The sequence below is a fragment of the Diplodia corticola genome (assembly GCF_001883845.1).
Source record: "Diplodia corticola strain CBS 112549 chromosome Unknown scaffold1, whole genome shotgun sequence".
In the NCBI taxonomy this organism is placed as follows: Eukaryota; Fungi; Ascomycota; class Dothideomycetes; order Botryosphaeriales; family Botryosphaeriaceae; genus Diplodia; species Diplodia corticola.
Window position 1 is genome coordinate 431,294 of NW_017971480.1, and position 21,273 is coordinate 452,566.

The window sequence follows — 21,273 nt, forward strand, 5'->3', positions numbered from 1 at the left end:
TTATTACTTCACTTCACTTCACTTCACTTTTGTAGAAGTCTTATAACAACAACTACAATAAACCTGGAAATATTAATCGCATAGACGATCCTTCGTTAAGCGTCTCTGTATAACTATTTCACAAACCGCTACGACGTTAGGTTGAATATCCCTTAAACCACCCGGGTTAGCTTAAAATATTAACACTCATATACCTAGCCGCGTCTTAAGTAGACCATTGATAAGGATACTTTATTCGTAATGTTTTAACTTACGAGTAGCTTACACTAGGCTACTGGCGATTTTTACAATATTCTAAGCGTTTTACCACGAATACGCGTTAATAGTATCACGTAGTCAAACGCTATAGAACAGCTTTAAACCATTTAGATTAAGATAAATGTTAGGAAGCGTTACTCGTTACTAACTCAGCCAACTAATATCAACTTCCATCCGCTATTTATTTTCTTTAGATTCCATAACTCGGCGCCATCATTACATTATTCCTTCAACCTCCAACCAAGGTCGTACCCGACTCACTCCGCGCCCTTATTCTTCTTATTCTTCTTCGGAAACAAATCCCTCCAAAGCTGCCTGAACCCATACACTTGCCTCATATCATCCCAGATATTGACCTTCTGCTCCGTCCCGAAATGGTCCATGATGCCGGCCCCGCGCCCGGCGGCGCCGCCGCCCAACGACTTGCCCTTGGGCTCGAGCGCGCGGTCCCTGATCTCTCCCGGCAGCTGGGGCGCGACGTCGGCGAAGGCGGCGGCCAGCTCGCGGTCGAGCGAGAAGTACGGCTTCTTGGCCAGCTCGGGCGCCATCAGGTTGTACGAGCGCGTGAGGGCGTTGAGCGACTTGATGGACAGTTCGAGGAAGGAGCGCTCGGAATTCACCCAGGCCGGGTCGCGGAAGGGGTAGGGAGCGGGAATGACGCGGGGGGCCGAAGATGAGCCTTCAGTGGTCGTCGTCGGGGGCGACGGCCCGGGGTTCTCAACCATGAACTCATCAATCAATTCCTCCGCATCTTGGCGAGGAGATGCTGCTTTGCCGTCGGTCGAGCCCACGGTGGTGGCCTTGACGGTAATCTTTTCCGGTGGCTGGCTGCTACTATGACTCTCCGGTGCAGCCGGAACCTTCAATTCTCCAGCCAGCGTGATTTGGCTGAGATGCCCCTCCGTGTCAACGGCGGTGATCTTCTCTTCCTTTCTCTTCCTCGGATTAGCCAGCTTCTCCGCCTCCGCGTACGATTGCGCCCTCCTGATCTGCATCTCCAGACTGCCACCTTCACTCGAGAGCATCCGCGCGGCATGCCTCTTCCAATCCGTCCGCAGCCGGTTCCTGAACCGCGCGGCCGCCGTGACCAGCTCCTGCTGCTTCTCGATCCACGGCGGCACGATCTCCTGCTTCTGGATGATCTTGTTCATAAAGTACTCGGTCGTGTCCAAGAACGGGTTGCTCGCGTTGTAGTCGCGCTCCAGCTTCCGGCCCCTGGGGATGTTCTTGAACTGGCCCCTCGCGATCGCGTCCTCGATCCGCTGGTTCGCCATGCCCTCCAACGCCCTCACGCTCATCGGCCCGCCCCGGGCCCCCGGCTGGAACCGCTCGCGCATCTCCCTCCTCAGCTTCTCCCTCTCGTCCTCGCTCATCCCCTCCCCGTCCTTCTGCAGGTGATACAACCCCGTCCGCTCCTTCGCCTCCGCCAACCTGACGCCCCTGTTCTCCCCCCTCCCGCTCGCCGCGCTCATCCCCGTGTCGACCCTGCTCGGCGGCCGCACCGCCGGGTTCCTCGGCACCGCCTTCTTCATCGGCCTGACCGCGTCGTCCAGCATCCGCAAGCTCGCGTCCTCGACGCTCTCGGCCCCCGTCCACGGGCGCGCCCCGGCCAGGTCGCGCGTCCCTTTGCCCGCGCCCGGCGGCAGGCCCGCCTGCGCGAGCGGCTGCGCGTACCGGCTGGCGAAGTTGGCGCCCGCGATGCGCTCCTCCAGCCGTTGCCGCAGCTCCTCCGAGAAGCCCGCGTCCTCGACCATCGCCGCCGCGCGCCGCGCGCCGCCGCGCCCGCCCGCCTCCAGCCCTTCTTCCGTCAGCGCCTCGAGCCGGCGCGACATGGCGCCCGGTTCTTTCGCTGCTGCTGTTGCTGCTGCTGCTGCTCCCGCTTCGACGTCCTCGCCCTCTTTCTTTGTCGTACTAGTGGTGGCGGTGGTCGGAGCGGTGGAAGGAGGGCCGTTTCCGGCTTCGGTTTGATGCTTGATCGTTGCGGGCGCATCGCGTTCGTGGCCGCGTTCCTGTGCGGAGGTGGAGGACGATCGGAGAAGCTGTGGCGAGGCGGAGAGGCAGCGTCTCGAGCGCGCTGGCGGAGATGTGATGGTCGACGTGCGTGTGAGAGCATGCTGCGAAGCTCGCAGGCAGCGGAGGCAGAGGTAAGACGATGTGATTGTCGCTCCAGGCATTTCGCATCGAGGCGAAGAAGATGGTGGAGGGAAAAGGTGAGCACGGGCGGAGATGTGCAGATGGAAGCTCGGGGCCCAGAGCTCCGATGACGTCTCAACCGGCCCCGCCGCGCGCGTCGCTTAGCGCCAACTGACAGGCCTCCACCAAAGCACTTTTACCCCGGATTTCACTCAGAGCGGGACAGCAAATATTATTTCTGCGCCTCCAAGCCGACCAACACCTAAAATGCAACTCATCCAATTCGGGAGCTCCTGATCCCCGCATGTGTCTACGCTCCCAGGGGGGGGCCTCCCCGTCAATACAAGGAAATCCAAACTCGTCCGTGATGCTGATGTACAGAGAAAATGCACTAGCCCTCCACCCTCATCTACAACCGTGTTCTCCTCCAATAAAAATCCCTCCTCTACCCAAGACCTAAGAGAACTTTTTTACTCGCCCTTGAGCTTATCTTGCGTGACCGAAAACGCAACCTCAAGGAGATCCTTCTCCTCCTTCTTGTGCGCCGCCTTCAGACCAGTCGCCACACTGGCACTGGGGTTGCGGCCAGCGTACAACACGTGCCTGCGGTTGTGGTGCTCCGTCTCGTTGAGAAGAGTCTCAATGCGAGGCTGAGTGAACGACCAAGCGCCCGCGTTGAGAGGCTCCTCCTGGCACCAGACGATGTTCTTGGCGTTGGGGTACGAGTCGAGGTTGTCCCTGAGCTGCGCCCACGGGAAGGGGTGGAGCTGCTCAATGCGCGTGATGGCAGTGTTCTTGAGCCCATGCTCCTCACGGTGAGCCACAAGAGCAGCCCACACCTGACCAGTGCAGAGAATGACGCGCTCGATCTCCTCCTTGGGCGCGAGGTCGCCAGTCTCGTGGGCCGGGTCGGGCACCAGCCACTCAAAGTGCGAATCGCCCGTGAATTCCTCAATGTTCGAGCGAGCCATCGGGTGGCGCAGGAGAGATTTCGAGAAGAAGAGGACAAGCGGCTTGCGGAACTGGCGGTTCATCTGGCGACGAAGGATGTGGAACATGTTGGAAGGCTTGGTCAGGTAAGCAATCTGCATGTTGCAGTCCTGGTGCTGACGCTCAAGCTTGTCAGGGCTAGGGAAGATGCGAGGATCCTCGTTGCAAAGCTGAAGGTAGCGCTCCATGCGGCCCGAAGAGTGCTCCGGACCCTGACCGTCGTAACCGTGGGGGAGGGACATGACCAGGCCGCTACGCTGCAGCCACTTTGTCTCGCCAGAAGCAATGAACTGGTCAACAATACATTGAGCATTGTTGGCGAAGTCACCAAACTGCGCCTCCCACATGACTAGCGCGTTGGGCGACGATAGAGAATACCCGTACTCGAAACCGAGACTGGACCACGTTAGCTGAATCGAGATATAAAAACTGGTGGTTACTCACACTCCGAACTCGCTCAGCGATGAGTTGGAGATGACGAAAGAGCCCTGGTCCTCACTGAGACTGGCCAGAGGGGTGTACGTGCCCTCGTTCTCCTGGTCGTGAAGGACAGCGTGACGCTGGGAGAAGGTACCACGCTCGACATCCTGGCCCGAAACACGGACATGGTGGCCTTCCATGCAGAGAGTTCCGAACGCGAGCGCCTCGGCGGTGGCCATGTCGATGTTCTTGCCCTCAGTGACGGTCTTGGTGCGGTTCTGCAGAATACGCTTCAGGTTACGGTGAACGGTGAAGCCCTCGGGGGCGTTGCCAATCTTCTCGCCAACTTGGTCCAGGACGTTCTTCTCAACAGCGGTGGGCAGGTGGGGCAGGACCTCGGTGGCCAGCTCCTTGGGCGACTTGAATCCGTTCCATGCAGAGGTCAACCACTCCTTGGCGGTGGGCTGGTAGTCCTTGCTGCGAGCGAAGCTCTCCTCCAGCATGCCCCAAACCCAAGCCTTGTGCTCATTGACGTCCTCCTTGGTGAAAGTGCCCTCCTCGAGAAGCTGGGCGACGTACTTGTCGATGGCCGGCTTCTGCTGCGAGATACGCTTGTACATGAGAGGCTGGGTAAAGAAGGGCTGGTCCGTCTCGTTGTGTCCCTGCTTGCGGTAGCAGACCATGTCGATAACGACATCCTTCTTGAAGGTGGCACGGTAATCGGCGGCGAGCTGGCAGACAAAGTTAAAGGCCTCGGCATCGTCGCCGTTGACGTGGAAGACGGGGGCATCAATGGCCTTGGCAATATCAGAGCAGTAAGGAGTAGAGCGGGCGAAGCGAGGATCAGTGGTGAAACCAATCTGGTTGTTGACAATGATGTGGATAGTACCACCCGTGTGGTACTTGGGCAGGGCGTGGAAGCCCATGGTCTCGTACACAACACCCTGGCCAGCAAAAGCAGCATCACCGTGGAGCAGAACACCCATGGCCGTCTTGGCCTCCTGCTCATCGTTGTTGTAGTGCAGGATGGCGCGAGTCTTACCGAGGACGACCGGGTCCTCGGCCTCCAAGTGGGAGGGGTTGGCGACAAGAGACAGCTGCACACGCTTGCCGGACGGAGTGGGACGCTCGAAGTTCATACCCAAGTGGTACTTCACGTCACCTGAACCCTCATCGGAGGGGTCGGCGGTGCCGGCGAACTCGGAGAAGATGGACTCGTTGGGCTTGCGCACGACGTTGCTGAGCACATTCAGACGACCACGGTGAGGCATACCAATCACGATGTCCTTGACGCCATAGTCGACACTGCGGTCGATCAAAGCCTTCATACCAGGAATCAAACTCTCGCCGCCCTCCAGACCGAAGCGCTTGTCGTTGGGGTACTTTGTGGCCAGGAAAGACTCGAAGCTAGTGCCCCAGATCAGACGGTCCAGGATCCTGCGCTTCTCGTCGACGGAGTACTTGTAGGGCTGGGGAACCTCGATGCGCTGGCGCAGCCAGTCGCACTGCTCCCTGTCGGGGATGTGGATGTACTCGACACCGTAAGAGCCGCAGTAGAGCCTCTCGCAGGTGGCAATGATCTCACGCAGCGTCATCTTCTCGCGGCCCTCGGTCTTGAAGCGGGGCAAGATACCGGGGCCCAGGTTAAACTCCTGGTCCAGGTCCTTCTCGCTGAAGTTGTAGTGCTCCAATTCCAACTCCTTGGGCTTGCTGTATCCAAACTGGACGGCCTCGCCGCGGATGCCCAGCGGGTCGATCTTGGCCTTGTGGTGGCCACGAGCCTGGTAGGCGCGCACGAGCAGCTGGACCTTCAAGTGGTTCATGACGTCGGAGCCCTCGCCCATGGACATTCCAAGGCCGGGGGTGGTGAAGGCAGGCACGCCGCCGACAGGAGCGGGGACGATGGTGGGCGGGGGGGTGAAGGCCTGGGAGACAGGCATCTCACCGCTCTCCATGTTCTTGAAGTAGACCTGCCACGAGACGTGGACGCTCTCGGGATCGCGCTTCCACTGCACGTACATCTCGTCGACATAGTTGGCGGTGTTGCCCTGGAGGAAGGAGTCGCTCGGGTCCTGGGGGAGCTCTGGTCAGCATCACTTGGTCGATTTGGGGGGCGGGGGACTCACGACGCCCTTGCTGGTGTCCTCGGCGGAGACGGCATAGTGCCTCTTCTGCAGACGGTGGGCGGAGACGGCGAGGGCGCGGCGTTTGGAGGCAAGCGCGGTGCTCTGGGTCGAAAAGCTCGTCCGCGCAGCGAAGCAGCCCGCGGGCAGGCGCGAGCTGCATTGGCGGAGGGTGGTGCGCAGCATGGTGGAGGTGCCGACGCGGGGATTAACAATTCATCCAAACGGGGCGGCGTGAAGCCAGGTGTAGGGAGAGGCGAGGGAGCGGAGTTGGTGAGAGCTGGCGCAGATTCAAGGCCAAGCATTACGTCCACAGGCTCGGCGGAAGGCACACGGGATGCGGCGGCCCGATCGGGGGTTAGCGCGGGCTCGAAAAAGTCAGCAGCCGCCACCATTGGCCGTCTAAATGCCGCAGCAGACAGCCCGCCAGGCCCGCTGACCGCGCGCCCATCCGCGCCCAAACGCGCAGCGCTGCATCCTCTGACCTGGCACGCCGCCAAGTTGCAGTCTCTGAGCCATGCGCCCCCTTCACGCTCCCCGTGCGCCGTCCGCGACCGCATGCGCGCAAAAGGAGGCGGCGCTTTGTCCGAGGCAAGTCCGCCAGGTGCAGGTCCGGAGGGCCAGGCGTGGGGCTACCAGGCCTCGGCTATGCGCCTGTGTTCCCCAGACTCGACCAGCTACATCATCGCCTAGCTCCATTGTTCCGCCTGTCGCCCTGCTGTCGCCCTGCTGTCGCTCTGCTGTCGCCCTGCCGTCACCCTGCTGTCGCCCCCCACTGTGCCACCGGTCAGGCTCCATCTGCCCTCCCTGTGACCAGCTCCCGCATGCACCGCCACCGGTCAAGCCATTCCACCGCCCGGCCCTCTATGCTGGCTGTTGCCACGCCGACGCGGGTGCCGGCCTCTGCCTCTGCCTCTGCCTTTGCGAGCAACAGCAGGCGGGTCTGCCGGACCGAAATAATGTCTGAGCAAGCACTCTTCGCAGTGGCGGTACCCCGCAAACGTGCATATGTAAATTTCGAAAGGATGACGTCGCTCGTACAGACATGGAAACCCCCAAATCTTCAAAATGCGTGCGATCGGACTTCGATACACTTCCAAGTGCTGAGACACCTGGCACCTGAAGGGATGGCTGAGACAGTTGTACGGCCTAGTGACAGCACGCCGAGTTGCCTTCGTTTCGGCATGCAAACATAACGCCGTCCTTCCGAAGTGCAATACCTATTGATACACGTTCAAGCCCATGGGGCAGTGATCGCATGGATTCCCATGGCATGTAAACATTCACCTTGATTCTCGGGGCAGTTCTAGATGCAGAACTGCAACCTCAACCTCACAACAACAGCTTACCTGACCCTCTGCGACGTCCTGCTCGTCCAAATCGGCCTCTGAAGTCGCCCAATGCGGTTCGCAGTCGTCCCGACGTTAGCCGCCATTTGCATCCTTCGGCAAAATCCCCGTCGGCACCGCGAACAAAACGCCGAAAAGCTGCTCCTAAACAAACACCCGCTGCTCAGCAATCACCCAGACGAGACCTGCTCTCCATCCTGCGTGACTCGCCGACTCTGGCTTGCACCATGATTTCCAGAGCTTTCCGCATCTTCCGGCTGGGTTGTGGTTGGGATGGATGCGTCCGGAGAGGAGACGTCCATTCTATGAAAACAGCCTTCGTTGGTCCCTCGATAGAGACCCAACAATGAATCCCAACCTCAAACGTCAAAACCTGCTCGCTGTCGACCCGAGCCGTCGACGACCTCTGTAGTCATGTCTTATGAGGGCACCCTTGTCACAACCACGCGCGGACCCATCGAGAGCAGCCGGTCGTATGTATGTGAGATGGTCGAATTCAATCAAGTCTTCCGTCAAACAGCAACGCCGTGGCCTGGTATTGCCTGCCTCGTCAAAGAGTGCTGATGAGTGGTTCAGGGCGGTTACTAAGGAATCTCGTCATTCATTGGGACACGTCTTCATACCTCGTTCAGCGCAGGAGCTTGGCTGGTGCTGGGCCATGAGAGAACTAGGTCTTCACAGTGCGACAAGTATGTCGGGCTTGCCTCCGGAAATCCAGATACAATCGCCGCTCCAATTCTATTCCCAGCCAGCCTCTGTTCCAATCTATCCTCAGCTTTGAGCTGCTCTCAGCCTTCGATCTCAGCTCAGCCCCCCATATCCCAGGACAACGGTCGCCTCCGATGGCAAAAGACGATCGACACCACCGACCCGCATCCGCGAAAATCCGGAGGAATACAGTGTTACACAGATCGGCGCAACTGGTTCCCCATGTCTGGAAGATGGGAGAAATTTTACCCGCACCATTCGCGCTACCTGTCTCTACTCTCATTCCTTTTTCTCCGCAGCCAGCGAGATCATCGATCCGTCTAACCGTTTTCCGCCCCAATAGAGGCGATAATCATCTTCATTGCCCAAACAGAAAGCCCTTCACGATAACAGTATTCCTTTTGCCCTCGGCCCCCCAGCCGTCTTGCATCGGAAGAAGCGAGAGGCGAGAGCAACATGCATATTCAATCACAAATAATGCTAACGCAGCAAGGAAGCCAAGGAAATATGCGAATGTCGAGGAAAGGAAAAAAAAACAGCTGATGTATCTCACCTCCAGGATTTGACCCCAGTCTTTTTTGCTTTTCCAGTCTTTCCTTTGCTTTCTTTTTCTTCTCCACTGAGCCGGAACGGCGGAAAACAAGCCCCCTACCTACTCAGCCCTAGCTTTCCTCAAAAGAGGCAATGCGAAGTGCCATCTTACATGGGCATCACTCAGCAGCGGCAGCGGTCCGAGAAACCCAAATAGAGAAGATGCTCTGTTGCAACATAGGACACGGCTGCATGGAGCCAGACAGTTGCGCCAAGGCCCGGCAAGGCCACATCCCCTACCGTTTAAGACCCACACAGGGAATAACAAGCGATTCACGCTGTGACGAGGCGCAACGGTCATGGCTGAGCCCTCAGCATGAAACGACAAGTCAACAGATGAAGACGGACGAATGGAAATAGCTGTCTGTACTTCAAACTGAAGGACGTTTGCTGATGGCCATTTCGGCAACGGGGCAAAGAGAAGAAAGAAGAAAAAAGAAGTAACTGGAATGTCTTCCGACAGGAGGGAAGAACGTGCATGATGCGTCGCGCTAATCGACTATTCAGTATGCCTACATCCGCACAAAGCGATCGAGAGGAAATAGAGAGATGTCAAAAGGTGAACGGGAGGCAAGCTCACCTCCAGCGCTAGCCATGCAGTCAGGAAAAACGAAACGCTTTGCATTTGCCAACGATCCGTAGACCGCCGCCTGCTTCCTTTCTTGCCGCATTTGACCACCGATGTGCGCTAGGTTGGAGTAAGTACCACACAACGACCGCGGATCTGCGCGTCGGGCCGGTTGATCTCCCGCCTCACTGCTCAGGTTGAACCAACTCATTGACACAACACGAACTGACGTTCTTTTTCCCTATCGGCCTCCGCCTGTCACAATCCCGCAAAGGGCAAACCGAGTGCATCATTTTCCTGGCCACCGTGACAAATAGACGATCCACCTATTGCTCTGCAACAACTCTGGAATGTGACGACGCACTCTCAAGCGTGCCCATTTCAAATGAGTCCCAGGACTTCATTCTGCCGCGTGAATGAGTATTGAGCCGCGGTGCCGGAACTGAATCATATTGATCCGTGGCGAGAATTGGCGTTGACAAATCCTATCAGAGTGTCATATCGATATTGACAATAGACCCCAGGCACCGGCTCCCTTGCCGATCCTTTTCTCCTATACCTACTCATCTCGGATTTATACGCATATGTGTATGCGCACACAGCGCGGATCCTCGCTTACACGGCTAGCCCTGATTAAGGATGCAACTCAAGACGTGGGGGCCGTCGACTCCGGCATTACCCAATGAGGAAAGTATGCGAATGCTTTCATTTGCTTCAGCTCTGGGAAAGCAACAGGGGCATATGGATGGAGATTGCGCAGGTAGGTAATGTGGGGCGCGGCACAACGGCACAGAGAAGGGAATTATTTCGCGCAACGGAGGCGGAGCATGCTCCGAACCACGGAAATACTCTCATGGGGATCAGAAGGAAAGAAGCGAATTGGGCGCCCAATGTTTGGAGCACTCTCCTTATGCAACGCCACCACGATACTTAGTCTGTTTCCTAGGGCAGAAAAGAAGACGACGGGCAATAGACGAAACTACCTACCACAAGAATAGAAAAGCCGGGGCAGATGGGCGGGAACACCCTGAACCCAGAATCCGACCCCAGCCGAGAGAACGAATGTGCACCTTGCCGGCGAGAAATGCGGTCTTGAACTCCCTGAGAACAACAGTCGGCAACCATACTCCTTCAAAGCATCCATGAGTCTTGTCTCGCCTGGCGTTGTACACAACGATGGCGACGCGCATTGTCTCTGCCGCTCTCCCAGTCCTCAACTCCACCGACAGGTTGGCAAAAGCACACTCGTAGCAGCCATCCAAGCAAATCACCGACGCCCTTCTCCTCAGGGATGCTGCTTCCACTTCCACTGCCTCGTTCTTTGCGCTTGGTTTGCATGTGCGCTCCGCGCGGCACGGACGCATGCGGTGCATCATCTGCTGCAATGACTTGGTCTAGGCTCAGTGGAGTGAGGGCAGCGGAACCGAGTGCTGACGGACTGCATGCCCGGCTTGGTCTGGGCGTCTGCGTGGCTGTGTGGAAGCTTTCGCTACTGTTGGTGTGCCCGAAGTGGCCGTCCGCACTGCTACCCCGTATTGCACGGATAGAGGCGTTGGGTGAGGCGCTAGGTGAGCCATGAGAGACCCTACGCTCATCAATGGCGGTCTCCCTCTTGACGTCCCAACGAGGGAGAGTCACGGGGCGAGGAAGGAGATGAGGGCGAACGATCCCTTCTGCAGCTGCAAGAGGCAGAAGGATCGGAAGTGCGGCAGAACGAATTACCGTGACACCCATCGAGGAAGGCGGGGAATGCCGAGCAGACTCCAAGGGGGGTTGCCTCGTGGGGGGTTGCCTCGTGGGGGGTTGAGATTCTGGCACGAGATGGGGGGATGAAGCGGACGGTGTGGAGGAGGCCAAGGAAGCAGATGACCACGGGGGAGTGCTGCACTGCATAGTAGGAGTATCGGTTTGTTGGTTCGTAGATGAAGCTATAGTAGTACTAGGGCATGTGGTAAAGGGAGTGCTCGATGCGACGGGAGCTCCGCGATGGGCGCTGCCTCGTTGATTGTCCAGGCTTTGCGGACTCACTGCAACTGGACGATAAACAGGAATGTCTTCGGCCGTGTAACGCGCGTCCACACCATCTCCACCACGGCCATTGTGGCTGTGAGATGGCGCCACTTGTGATGTAGGTTCGCCTGTACCCAACACATGGGCAAGACGGTCATACGGGGAAACGGGAACGCGCGGGTCGAGATCGCGGCGGGAATGGGGCGGGCTCGTAAACAGGGGCGCAGGTATGAGCGGATGACTGGAGTGCCTGCTGGTCTGTGTGGGCGTTGAGTAGACCGAATTGAGAGACTCGGGTCGACCGGGGTCGTCAGCGTGGAGGCGGTCCTGCCGACGCCCAGTGGGGGTGGAGGGGCGCCTGGAGGCCTGACCTTGTGCAGCTTGTGCAATGTTTGGCGGCGTGGATCCCGGCATGGATGTTTGCATCAGTCCTTGCCGATCCCCTAACTGCCACGGTCCGCGCCGTGTAAAGTCTAGAGGCCGCGACTGAGGTTCCGGCTCCCGTTCCGCGCCGCCAAGAGAGTTGCCCTCAGCCGTTGGCGCGTGCGTGTGGTGCCGGTCTGGACAGTTGCTCGTTCCGTTCCCGCTGTTGGGGGAAGCCCGAAGTGCGAGCCCGGCACGGTGGCTGGGGTGGGGCGGTTGCCGCCACTCCTGCACCTCATGCACCCCGCGCATTGCAGTATTGCCGGGGTCTCGTCCGCCAGGCGCTGATAAATGAGAGGATTAGCCCATGCTTCAAGTGTCAAACATGTATGTACACGCCACGTTGGTGCGACATCGGTCTGACATTGCGTACTTCGCCCACGCACACACGCGCCCCCCCCCCCGACATCCAGGCACACGCTATTCAGACTCACCTCCCGGAGGACGACGTAGCATATGGCGAAGGGCATACCTGAAGCCCCTGCCGCCTGAGGCCCTGCGCCGCGGAGATCGAAGCGAACCTGGCGAATCTCCCGGCCACCGGGGCAGACCGGACGGCGTTTGGGCCCGAAAGGGCGGCGAGTGCTGCGGCGAAATTGGTCGTGCGGGATATCCAACGTCATCGACATTGGTCGAGCCCGATCCTGACGAGATCTTGTGGTCCGGTGGCCTTTGGTTCTCCATGATCTCGTGCAGTTCTCTGAGCGTTGCTTCGTCGATGGTGAGAGCCGCCTGGCGCCTGCTCGGTTGCTTTTGCTCGGTCTTTTCCGCACGGAGCCTGGCGGAACGAAGGGTTGCAATCGACTTCTGCTCGATGATGGTGGTCAACGGCGTTGCGTCCGGTCTGTTGATGAAGCGGACTGCTACACCGAAGCCATCTGAAACAAGCCTTCGGTCAGCGCTGTCCGTCCCCTCGAGAGCCTAGACAACGTTTGACTCACTTGGGATGGCAGAAGGAGCCCATTCCTCCTCAGGCAGCGAGCGATAATGCGGCCTCTTCTTGCTTCTGGGTCTGTTCTGTGGGGGCTCATCCGCCTCACTCTCCGAGCTGACCTGTTTGGCATCGTAGATGGAGCCACTTTCGCTGGGGGTGGCCTCGGAAGAGTCTAGCTGCGGGAACAACTGCCGCTTGGACGGTGCCTGACGCCATGTGGGAGGACTGCGATGGCTGGAGACAAAGGAGTCTAGGGGAGTGTTGCTGCGATCGAATAGCGGAAGGGTGCTCGAGATGGTAGATACTGCCATGATGATGCGTGATTTGGAATCCTCTGAATCAGGCTTGCCGGGCGCGGAGAGCAAAGAAGAAAAAGAAGCGGTGAATTAAGTTGCTGGCTGGCTTGGGCAGGGCTCTGGCGTCGAAGAGGTCCAGCTGCTGCTGCCGGCGGTAGGGCTGCCTGGCTTGATGCAGCGGCTGCGTCGCTGCTGCCACAACATGATTGTTCCGCTGCGAGACACCGCCGGGATGACGGCGTCAGCCAGGGGCGGCAGGCGCCAGCGGTCAGGAGCAGCAGCGGCCGCCGCTGCTGCCCAGGCGATTGCAAGGCCCGCTCCGGGTCACGGTGCAAACGCACAGCGTTGATTTCAGCTCAAGACGGCGCGAATGCGACTGAGCGAAAAAGCACTGGCAGAGGCCATCCAGGAGCGCCACGTACTCGCCTAACGGCGGGCAGGCTCGACGCGGAGCTGTGGCCGGGTTGCGTCACTCCAGGACGGCAGACGCAGCGCGTGACAGAAAGCGGTTCCTGCCTTATCACACGTGGAGCGGGCGCAGCCATGGTGTCGGCGGTCGTAAGAGCATGGGACGACCGGGCTGAGAGGCTTCCGGGTCGAGCAACAACGGCCGTGGTTGAGAGCGTCGTGAGCTGAAGTGGGTGGGCCAGGTGGGCCAGCTAGGGACTACTCGAGCGGCCCGTACCCGCGGCGGCCATGGCCTGAGGCCGGGGCGGCGCATCGCTTGCCGTCTGCCGCGATCTTAGATCTCCCCCATGCGTGGCGGTCCGAGCGGTGAGCCTTGCAGCTGCGCCCATTGCTTCTGTGCGAATCATGGTCCGGCCTGGGTAGCCGAAGATGTGATCGCCCACAAGCGACCAGTCCGCACTTCCGGACGCCCAGAAGCTTGGACGGATTGGCCTTCGCATGAGCCAGCCTCTACGCAAGGGTGCCTTGCGACCGCCTCCAGTGACGGACGGGAGCGAGCGATCAGGCCACTACCGCTGGGGCGCGCCACCAAGACGTGTGCCTGCAGCTATCCCGGCTCGCCCACGAGCTCTCCACGAGGGCAAGGACTCCATCAGCCCATTGCGGGCCCCCGCCGCCCAGTAGCAGCACTCCGGCCGCTTTTGAAGAAGCGGCTTGCTGAAACCTGTGGAGGCGACGTCGTCGTCACACGGCATGCGCTGCGAGCTTCTGGCGCTGGGCGCCTGGAGCAGTGCCGTTCTCCGAAGCGATCTGGAGCACGTCGGGGCAATGCACCCTGGCGGCGCCGTCTTGGATTTCGTGTCCACCACGTGCGCTGGCGCCGCTCCCGAAGTTCTGACGGCGGAGTGGCGCGGCTATCTGGAGGCTGTGGCACAGAAGTCTGGTTCCGAGTTGCATTGAGGAAACCGCACAGCCGACGGCGCATCTCTTGATCGCTGGCCGCGGCGAACCCGGGCGGAGTACGACCGCCGATCCTTACTCGCAACTGAACGGGGCACATGGATCAGAGCGATGACTTGCGCATAACGGCCCACCGTCAGCGCTGGCGAGAAGACCGGCTCACGCTCAGCCGCGGGAAGCAGGAGACGGCCGCAAGAACAACCGCGGCAACCTCGCGAGGCAGTCGCCTGCTGCGGAGCATCTGCGTAGTCCATCGGAAGCGGATGCCTCCAGCACCACTTGCGTGATGTAGACGTCATCGAGGCCATGCAGACATGCGGAGACGTGCGGCCGCAATCTCCACGTGGAAGCCACACCGTACCGCTGCAGACGAAGCCGCTGTGGATGCGACTATATGTTGGGAGCATCCTTTTGGACGGGTCCGGGGCTGTGGATTCGGGCCCAGATCTCCATCGACCACCCCGGGCGTAGCGAGATGAGATGCGGCTGGGGGCAGCCGTCAGCTTTATGCACAAGAGCTGAAACACAGTGCGTTGGCCGTTGACGAGTGAAAAAGCACCGGTCCACGCTCTTGGCCGCGCTTGTATCAGTTCCCTTTCAGGCAGGCTTACTGGCACGCAATTTGGCGCCCAAATGCGCGGATGATCCCGAGATTGTCAGGTGCGTTTGTGAGCTGCGTCTGTTTCCGTGCTCGTCGACTGTGGCGCGACAAGCCACTTTCCATGCAGGGTTCCAGAAGAGCTGTGGTCCAGCATGGCGCCGTGGCGCCAGTGATTCGTCGCTAGTTGCTGGTGTCTCTCCCTGGCCGTCGGCTTGCCCGCCTAGAGCCGAGATGCCATGAGCCGGCCGTGGGAGCCTCGTCATCGACGATTCTGACATAAAAAACGGGCACAGCTTGCTCCAATCCCCGCAGCTCCATGTGAAGAAAGCGGCCGGGGCCAAGCAGGCCTGCATTGCGGATTACAGCGCACACCGCGCTATCGGGGAAACGAAGACGATCGGCGAATTTTGCCCCCCCATTTCCCAGATTGGTTTCTAGGCTGATCCAGCCCCTGGAAAGGTGAGCACACTTTGTTTTGTATGCGCAGTTAACATATTTGACACCTCCCAATAGTCTCGTGTGCGTGGCAACACAGCCGTTCGGCGTGTCTCCACCTGGCCTGTGCCCGGAAGCCATGCTGAGGACGAAGGCACGTTCGGTGTAAGAAGTAGAATCGAGGGGAACGCCGACCCTGGAGCAGCCACCCGTTCCCGGGTCGATCAGATCTGCAGCCTTCGGCAGGAGGGCATCCCACCAGCGCCGCGGCGTTGATGAGCTGGCCCAGCGCGGCTGTAGTAGCATGGCCGCCTGTAATTCGCTCCCGGGCGAGCCGTGAAGATCCTGAAAGCATGATAACCAGGGCTGCTGCGGCCAAGGGGCAGGGCTGTACGTGGACACGCAGGCCGGCCGCCAGTGAAAGCCACAGGGTCCCGGGGAGCTGGTAGCTTGTTTCCCGGGTGGGGTTCTGAATCTCGCGTGCCGGTGCTGCCGCCCAGCAATGGAGACGCAACCCAGGGGCGATGTATCTTGGGCAAGCCACCAATGCTTCGTCTAGTGAGCGTCACACCTGGAGCACTCTTGGTTATGGAACCCTATCAGGCCACCTTGAGGCAGGCACGGACCGCGCGGTTGGTAACCTTCTCAATGTGTAGCTTGGGCGCCGATGCATCCATGTCTCTGGATCAGCTGGATAACATCCTACTGCCCATGATGGTCGTCACCCGTCGGGAGTGGTAGATGCTGCATGGTCACGATCTGCGGATCTGCATATGCGTGCTTGACCAATATGGCTGCGGCTGCCCCGTTGCTGCCGAGCGGATCTTTTTAAGCGCAGGGCGGGACGCCCGAGATGAGCAGTGAGACGAGCGAGAGCCTTCGCAACTACACGCTTCGGCTGTTCGCCAGGAGGTGCGGCAGACCACCATTCATCCCCCGGGGACCACGCACTGAGCTTCAGACAGCACACCGGAGCCTGACAGCAAGAGCGCCCCATCCGGCAGACGGCACAGCAACATGGCCTTGGCTAGACTCGCACCAAGCAGGACGAAAGCAGACTTCTTCCAGAGGTTGGGCCTTTCGGAGGACAACCCGGCCCACAAGGAGCTCTACGAGCTGATGAAGGTGCGCAGTGCACGGACGGGTTCCTGGCGAGGCGGGACCCTTACTCATCAGACGTGCAGGAAGAGGCGGCCGAGGGACGAAGGCGTACGAGCCAGGATCCATCGAATCTGGTGCCGCAATGCCGCTCCGACCCCACAGTGCAGCCGCCATACTCGTCGAACCAGATAACGGAGACGGCGATGCACCGCGAGGTGCTCAACGTGTACCACGCAGCGAGCGCGCGGACACGGCCGTATTACCAGCAAGGCCACTACATGGACGGCCGCAACGAGGACAACTGGATCATCCGCTGGCTGCTGTGGCACGTCTTCCGATACCGTGACAACAGGAATCGGCACCGAGGTAGTGGCGCATCGTCCAGCGTGACTGCCAGCGAGACTGACGGCCCAGGTGCTGCAGTGCCATCCCAGGGCGGATCTCCGGACGGCAACAACGGCGGGGGTGGCTCGACGGGTGGGTACATGATCGCGCCGGCGAGGCGTTTCACATGGCGCCAGGAACAAGCAAAGCAGCTAACGCACGCGACAGAGATGTATGACCCCGTCCGAGATCTGTGAGGCCTGCGGGCTGGGGTGCGATGTGCCTGCGGCTCACCGGGCGCTGAGCGGCGGCAGGGAAGCTTCCGGGCGGACTTGGCGGATGGAAGTGCAGCGCACGCGTTCCAGGACGGTCCTTTTCTTGTCTCTATTTCTCTCTTGTCTCCTTGCGGTCGTTCTCTCGACTCCCACCCGGCACAGTCTCTATGGAAAGGCGGATTTCAATGGCGCGTAGGAGCTCTTACCAATTCATGGCTTGCCTTCTTCCGTCTCGCTCGGAATTCCTTGCTCCTGCATGCGTCCTGGGCCACGGCCAATGTGCGGGACGCGGCTGTCGCCCGTCTCTGGCAGGGGGAATAGTAGCGCAACCGTCGGTGGAGGGCTCGGGTGGTGGTGCGGCAGGAGGCGGGGGCGGTCTAATATGGGAGCAAAACAGCGGCCGTGTCGGAAGCCTGGGAGCGCAGCAGAGCAGAGCAGCAGATGGCGAGAGATGGGTCGTTCGGAGGCGGGTTCGGGCCGGGGGGGGCTCAGGCGGACGCGGCTGGCGACGATCCACCCTGGTTGGGTCTCAGAGTAGGGCACCGTTGCTGCTGAGGGCCCGGCGCCGAGCTTAAATCAACTTCGGCGCGCCAGGGCCGGCGGCGCCTCGTCGACGCAAGGGCGCCGCAGTGGTGTGCTCCGTTGCGGGCGCTGGGCCTGGTGCGTTGGCGGCAGCCGGTCGAAGGGCCGGCTGGGCGGGACGGGCGTGGCAGAGGAAGGCGGTCGAGAGGTTGGCTGGCCGCCTGGGCTGTGCCACGGACGCTCAACCCTCAGCCTGGAGGCGATGGCGGGCTTCTGACGTCGGTGCCCGGTGGCTTGTGAGAGGTGAGGCCGGGATAGTCGTCAGTGACGGGCGACAGCCCACGCGTGCCGGCGCGAGGCAGGCACGCGTGCCCGAACGCTGCACCCGCCGGGCAGCCCGCAGCTCCTGCCTGCCTCTCCCGCCGGCAGCAGCCTCCCATGGCGTGCACGCGGCCAGCAGCCCGCGCTCCAGCACCCGCCAAAGCCTCCGCGCCGGCTCACTTGGGCCTGCGGCCGCCAGACCCGCCCCGGCCACGCCCTCGACCACACCACCGCCCCATGCGCTCCCGCAAACGCCCTCGCCGCTCCCTCGCCGTCCTGCAGCGTCATCAACAGCGCGGCCGCCGGCGTCACCACACATGCCAAGCTCAGCACCCCAGCCAGGCGTCGTACAGAGGCAATGCGGGTCAGAACGCGGCAGGGGTGCCACGCGCAGCCCGGCATTTGCTCGCCCACGGCCACCGCACAGCGCCCTCGCCCCAGCCGTTGCGCCTGCCTGCACCTGCCTGCATCCTCCCCCCGGCCCGCGGCGGCGGCGCTACCATGTCTCTTATATCCGCCTTAGGGCCGCTCTCCACTGGCTCTGTCTGACCCGACGACAAGGGCGCCACGCGGCCGGCCCTGTGCTGTGCTGTGCGTTCTCCAGCGCGTGGACGTGGACCTGATCAAGCCGGGAGCGGACCGCTGCCCCGCGCCGTGCCAGTCGCCTGATATGCGACCCGAAACAGGCACCTTCGAGCCCAGATGCCAGCACCCGGGGCCAATCCGCGTGCCTACTCGGGTTGGCAGGGGCCATTGCATGTTCAGCGCACGACGGATGACCTCAGACGTGCAGCCCGTTGCTGGGCGAGGCGTCCAGCCGACCCGGCTCGTCGTCAAGAGGGCACGTCATGGCTGCGGTGGCTGAGGTGCGCCGCTTTGTTGATGTCAGTACCGAGATATGGGGGCCGCGGCCTGTCATGACGACCGCACCCACCGTGTCTGGCAGCGTGCTGATGCCGGCTACGCACGCAGGCGGTGTGGGGTACCTGCTTGATATTTCTTTTTCTACTCGACGTCGCCGAAGTTGCCGAAGCCGTTGTCGACGGCTATCGCCTGGACCCTTATAGCGCCCGCGGCTGGGCCGTCCTCACTTCTCATCCTGGCCGGCCCCAGGGCGCCCGGCGGCATCGCGCGAGGCAGATGCTCACATGCTGGCACCAAGGCAGCAAGTCTTGCGACGGCCCGACGTGGCGGCACATCGCCGATTGCTGACTTGACAACAACAAAACAACGACACGGCGGATGGGTAAGTAAGCGAGACGCAGCCGGAGAATGCACCATGTGCGCGTCTCCCTACGATCAATGACGCAGCATGGCCCTCCGCGTGCATCCGCGCCTCCGTGATTGCCAGAAAGGGCGTTGTATCGAGCCACTAGTGCATAACGAGCCCACTTATCGGCCCTCTCTTGCCATATACAGCGCACATATCGTCTGCTTTCTGGCCGCCTGCGCACGTTAATCGACTCGGCCGGGAACACTCGCTGCCTCGGTGCCGTCGTCGTAGGACCAAGGTCAACCATGGCTCATGTTTTCCAAAAGCGGAACGTGTCGAAGTACGATTAGAAACAGTTAGATCGCACTACCTTGTGAGAGCTGTGGTTGGCAGCACCGTCTGGCGCTGCATGCTGTACGACATGACGGACAGGGACCCCGTTGCACCGTGCATCTAGCGATTCAGTACCTCGCAGGCCCGGTGGGGTCATTCTCGTTTGCTGTACGTGGTACCTCCTCTCTGGGGCACGCATAAAGCATTTTCCGCCATTGAGGTGTGAGGATAAAGAGACGATGCCGTGTCACCTGGCCCAAGGATCTATCTTACCGCCTTCTGCGCTGCTCTTGCCAGCCGCTGTTTTGCTCGCCTCCGAACCACACCCCTCAGTTCGCACGACGCTCCTGCCGAGCTTTCAGGCATTCGACTGACCCCTTCCAGACTCTCGGCATGCCGATGGCAATGTAAATCGCCTCTCTGTGAAGAAGACAGCAGTCGACGCTTTAGCGAATGACGCCAGCTCTTCTAAGCGAAACAGCACAGGACACACGCCAGCCCACTGCGCCGCACCGTTGTGTCCATCGAAAAACGTACGACTGGTCAGCACGTTTGGGAAAAGGCTTTCAACTCGCCGCCAGCCGAGTGTGCCTGTACTTTCATTGCAAGACGCAGGTAATCAGCCTTCGTACCTCCGCGATGGTGACTTCTCCATCAGGCGTCCAAAAGGAAGAAATTGAAGCTTACACGGTAGGACCACGCAGGGGCGGCGAGCTATGAGTCGGGCACTATCGTCTAAAGCTCTTGTTCCTACATGACGACCTCTTGGACAATAATCCCCTCACCTACTTTTCGGTTGCATACCTTCTGCTGTTATCGCCATGATCCAACAAGTTTGGCCGCGTGACGCATCTGTTCTGTATGTAAGGTTCCACCTTGCTCTGACTTGATTGCATTTTGTGGGTCTCTAGGATCTTTCCTGTCGGTAAAGATCTTCCCTCCTGGCTCAACGCCAGTACTCTTTCATCGATTGGCCTCGTCACAAGGGTCGTTGCAGGGGCTCAAGCATCAGCTGGCGCGCGATCCATCGGAGATCCCTGACCAACCCCGATTCATATGTCGTCACCTAACCTCTTCTCCCGAACCTTGTGTGTACTCATAGCTCCTTGCCACGGCTCTCAAATGCATTGTGATAATGCTTTCACCAGGATAAACTGTGATACCGAGCTAATTGTCTCACAAAGTGAAGGACATTATTTCCGCAAATTCTTTGGATGATTCTTGCCGGCGTTACTCAACTGCCCTCCGAACTGCGGTCCGATGCCGGTGCTTACGCAAGAGTACCAGAATCACCTGATTGCATGTCGAGGTGATGTCTTTCTTGATAGTTCTATTGGCTGAGCAACCTGCAAGCGGCCCATCAGAACTTTTTTTTTAAGAAAAAAAAAAGGCAAAGTAAAATAATGACGCAGCCGCCTGTTGCAAGTCTCTTGGTACCGCTAGTCAAAGACCTAGATCAAATGTGTTATCCGTAGTCTGACGTGAATCGGCTCCCTTATTTTGTAGCATTTCTATGTGGTTCACGGATGAAGGACCTATCGACTTTCGTAGCAATATTCTAGAGGCACTGCCTGGAGACACGTTTTCCTTCTCTTTATCCTTCTCTCTCCGACTTTTAAGCCTGCTTCCCAGTCCGACATATCTGCTCGATTATCCCGTTTGGACTCGCAAAATCAAATGAACGGTGCTCTTCCCCACACGACGGTGTATATGATTGTCCAGAAAAACAAAAACGCACGAGGACGGGAAGCGGCCGACAAGCGAAGACGATCAAAGCCTCCCGCTTGTAAAACGAAGCAAACCGTCCAAGCTAACAGACGTTTCAACAGGAAGTCTGGTTCAGACCCTGCGAATCACCTTCACTATCTTTTCATGATGAGATAAACCGTGTATACGTGCTAGTACCGTCAGCTGCTGATGTAGCATCTTCCATATAAGCGTACCACCATCCATCATCCTGCTCTCTCCCCCATTTCC

General features: G+C 59.6%; 4 protein-coding genes across 4 annotated transcripts; 1 reads left to right on the forward strand and 3 right to left on the reverse strand.

The window, feature by feature from the left end:
• Positions 1–515: 515 nt before the first annotated feature.
• On the reverse strand, positions 516–2,432 carry BKCO1_1000127 (uncharacterized protein; the record flags this gene model as incomplete). Its single annotated transcript, XM_020269490.1, has 1 exon — positions 516–2,432. The coding sequence occupies one exon, from the start codon at positions 2,430–2,432 to the stop codon at positions 516–518; it is 1,917 nt and encodes a 638-aa protein (XP_020135345.1).
• A 429-nt stretch (positions 2,433–2,861) lies between these two features.
• On the reverse strand, positions 2,862–6,110 carry BKCO1_1000128 (2-oxoglutarate dehydrogenase e1 component; the record flags this gene model as incomplete). Its single annotated transcript, XM_020269491.1, has 3 exons — positions 2,862–3,777; positions 3,826–5,873; positions 5,928–6,110. The coding sequence occupies 3 exons, from the start codon at positions 6,108–6,110 to the stop codon at positions 2,862–2,864; spliced, it is 3,147 nt and encodes a 1,048-aa protein (XP_020135352.1).
• A 5,883-nt stretch (positions 6,111–11,993) lies between these two features.
• Positions 11,994–12,818, reverse strand: BKCO1_1000129 (alcohol dehydrogenase-like protein; the record flags this gene model as incomplete). The annotated part of the gene is made up of 2 exons (XM_020269492.1): positions 11,994–12,451; positions 12,515–12,818. 2 exons carry the CDS (start codon positions 12,816–12,818, stop codon positions 11,994–11,996), a joined length of 762 nt encoding a protein of 253 aa, XP_020135351.1.
• Positions 12,819–16,224: 3,406 nt separating this feature from the next.
• BKCO1_1000130 (uncharacterized protein) lies at positions 16,225–16,889 on the forward strand (the record flags this gene model as incomplete). Its single annotated transcript, XM_020269494.1, has 3 exons — positions 16,225–16,332; positions 16,392–16,785; positions 16,861–16,889. 3 exons carry the CDS (start codon positions 16,225–16,227, stop codon positions 16,887–16,889), a joined length of 531 nt encoding a protein of 176 aa, XP_020135649.1.
• Between the last annotated feature and the right edge of the window lie 4,384 nt (positions 16,890–21,273).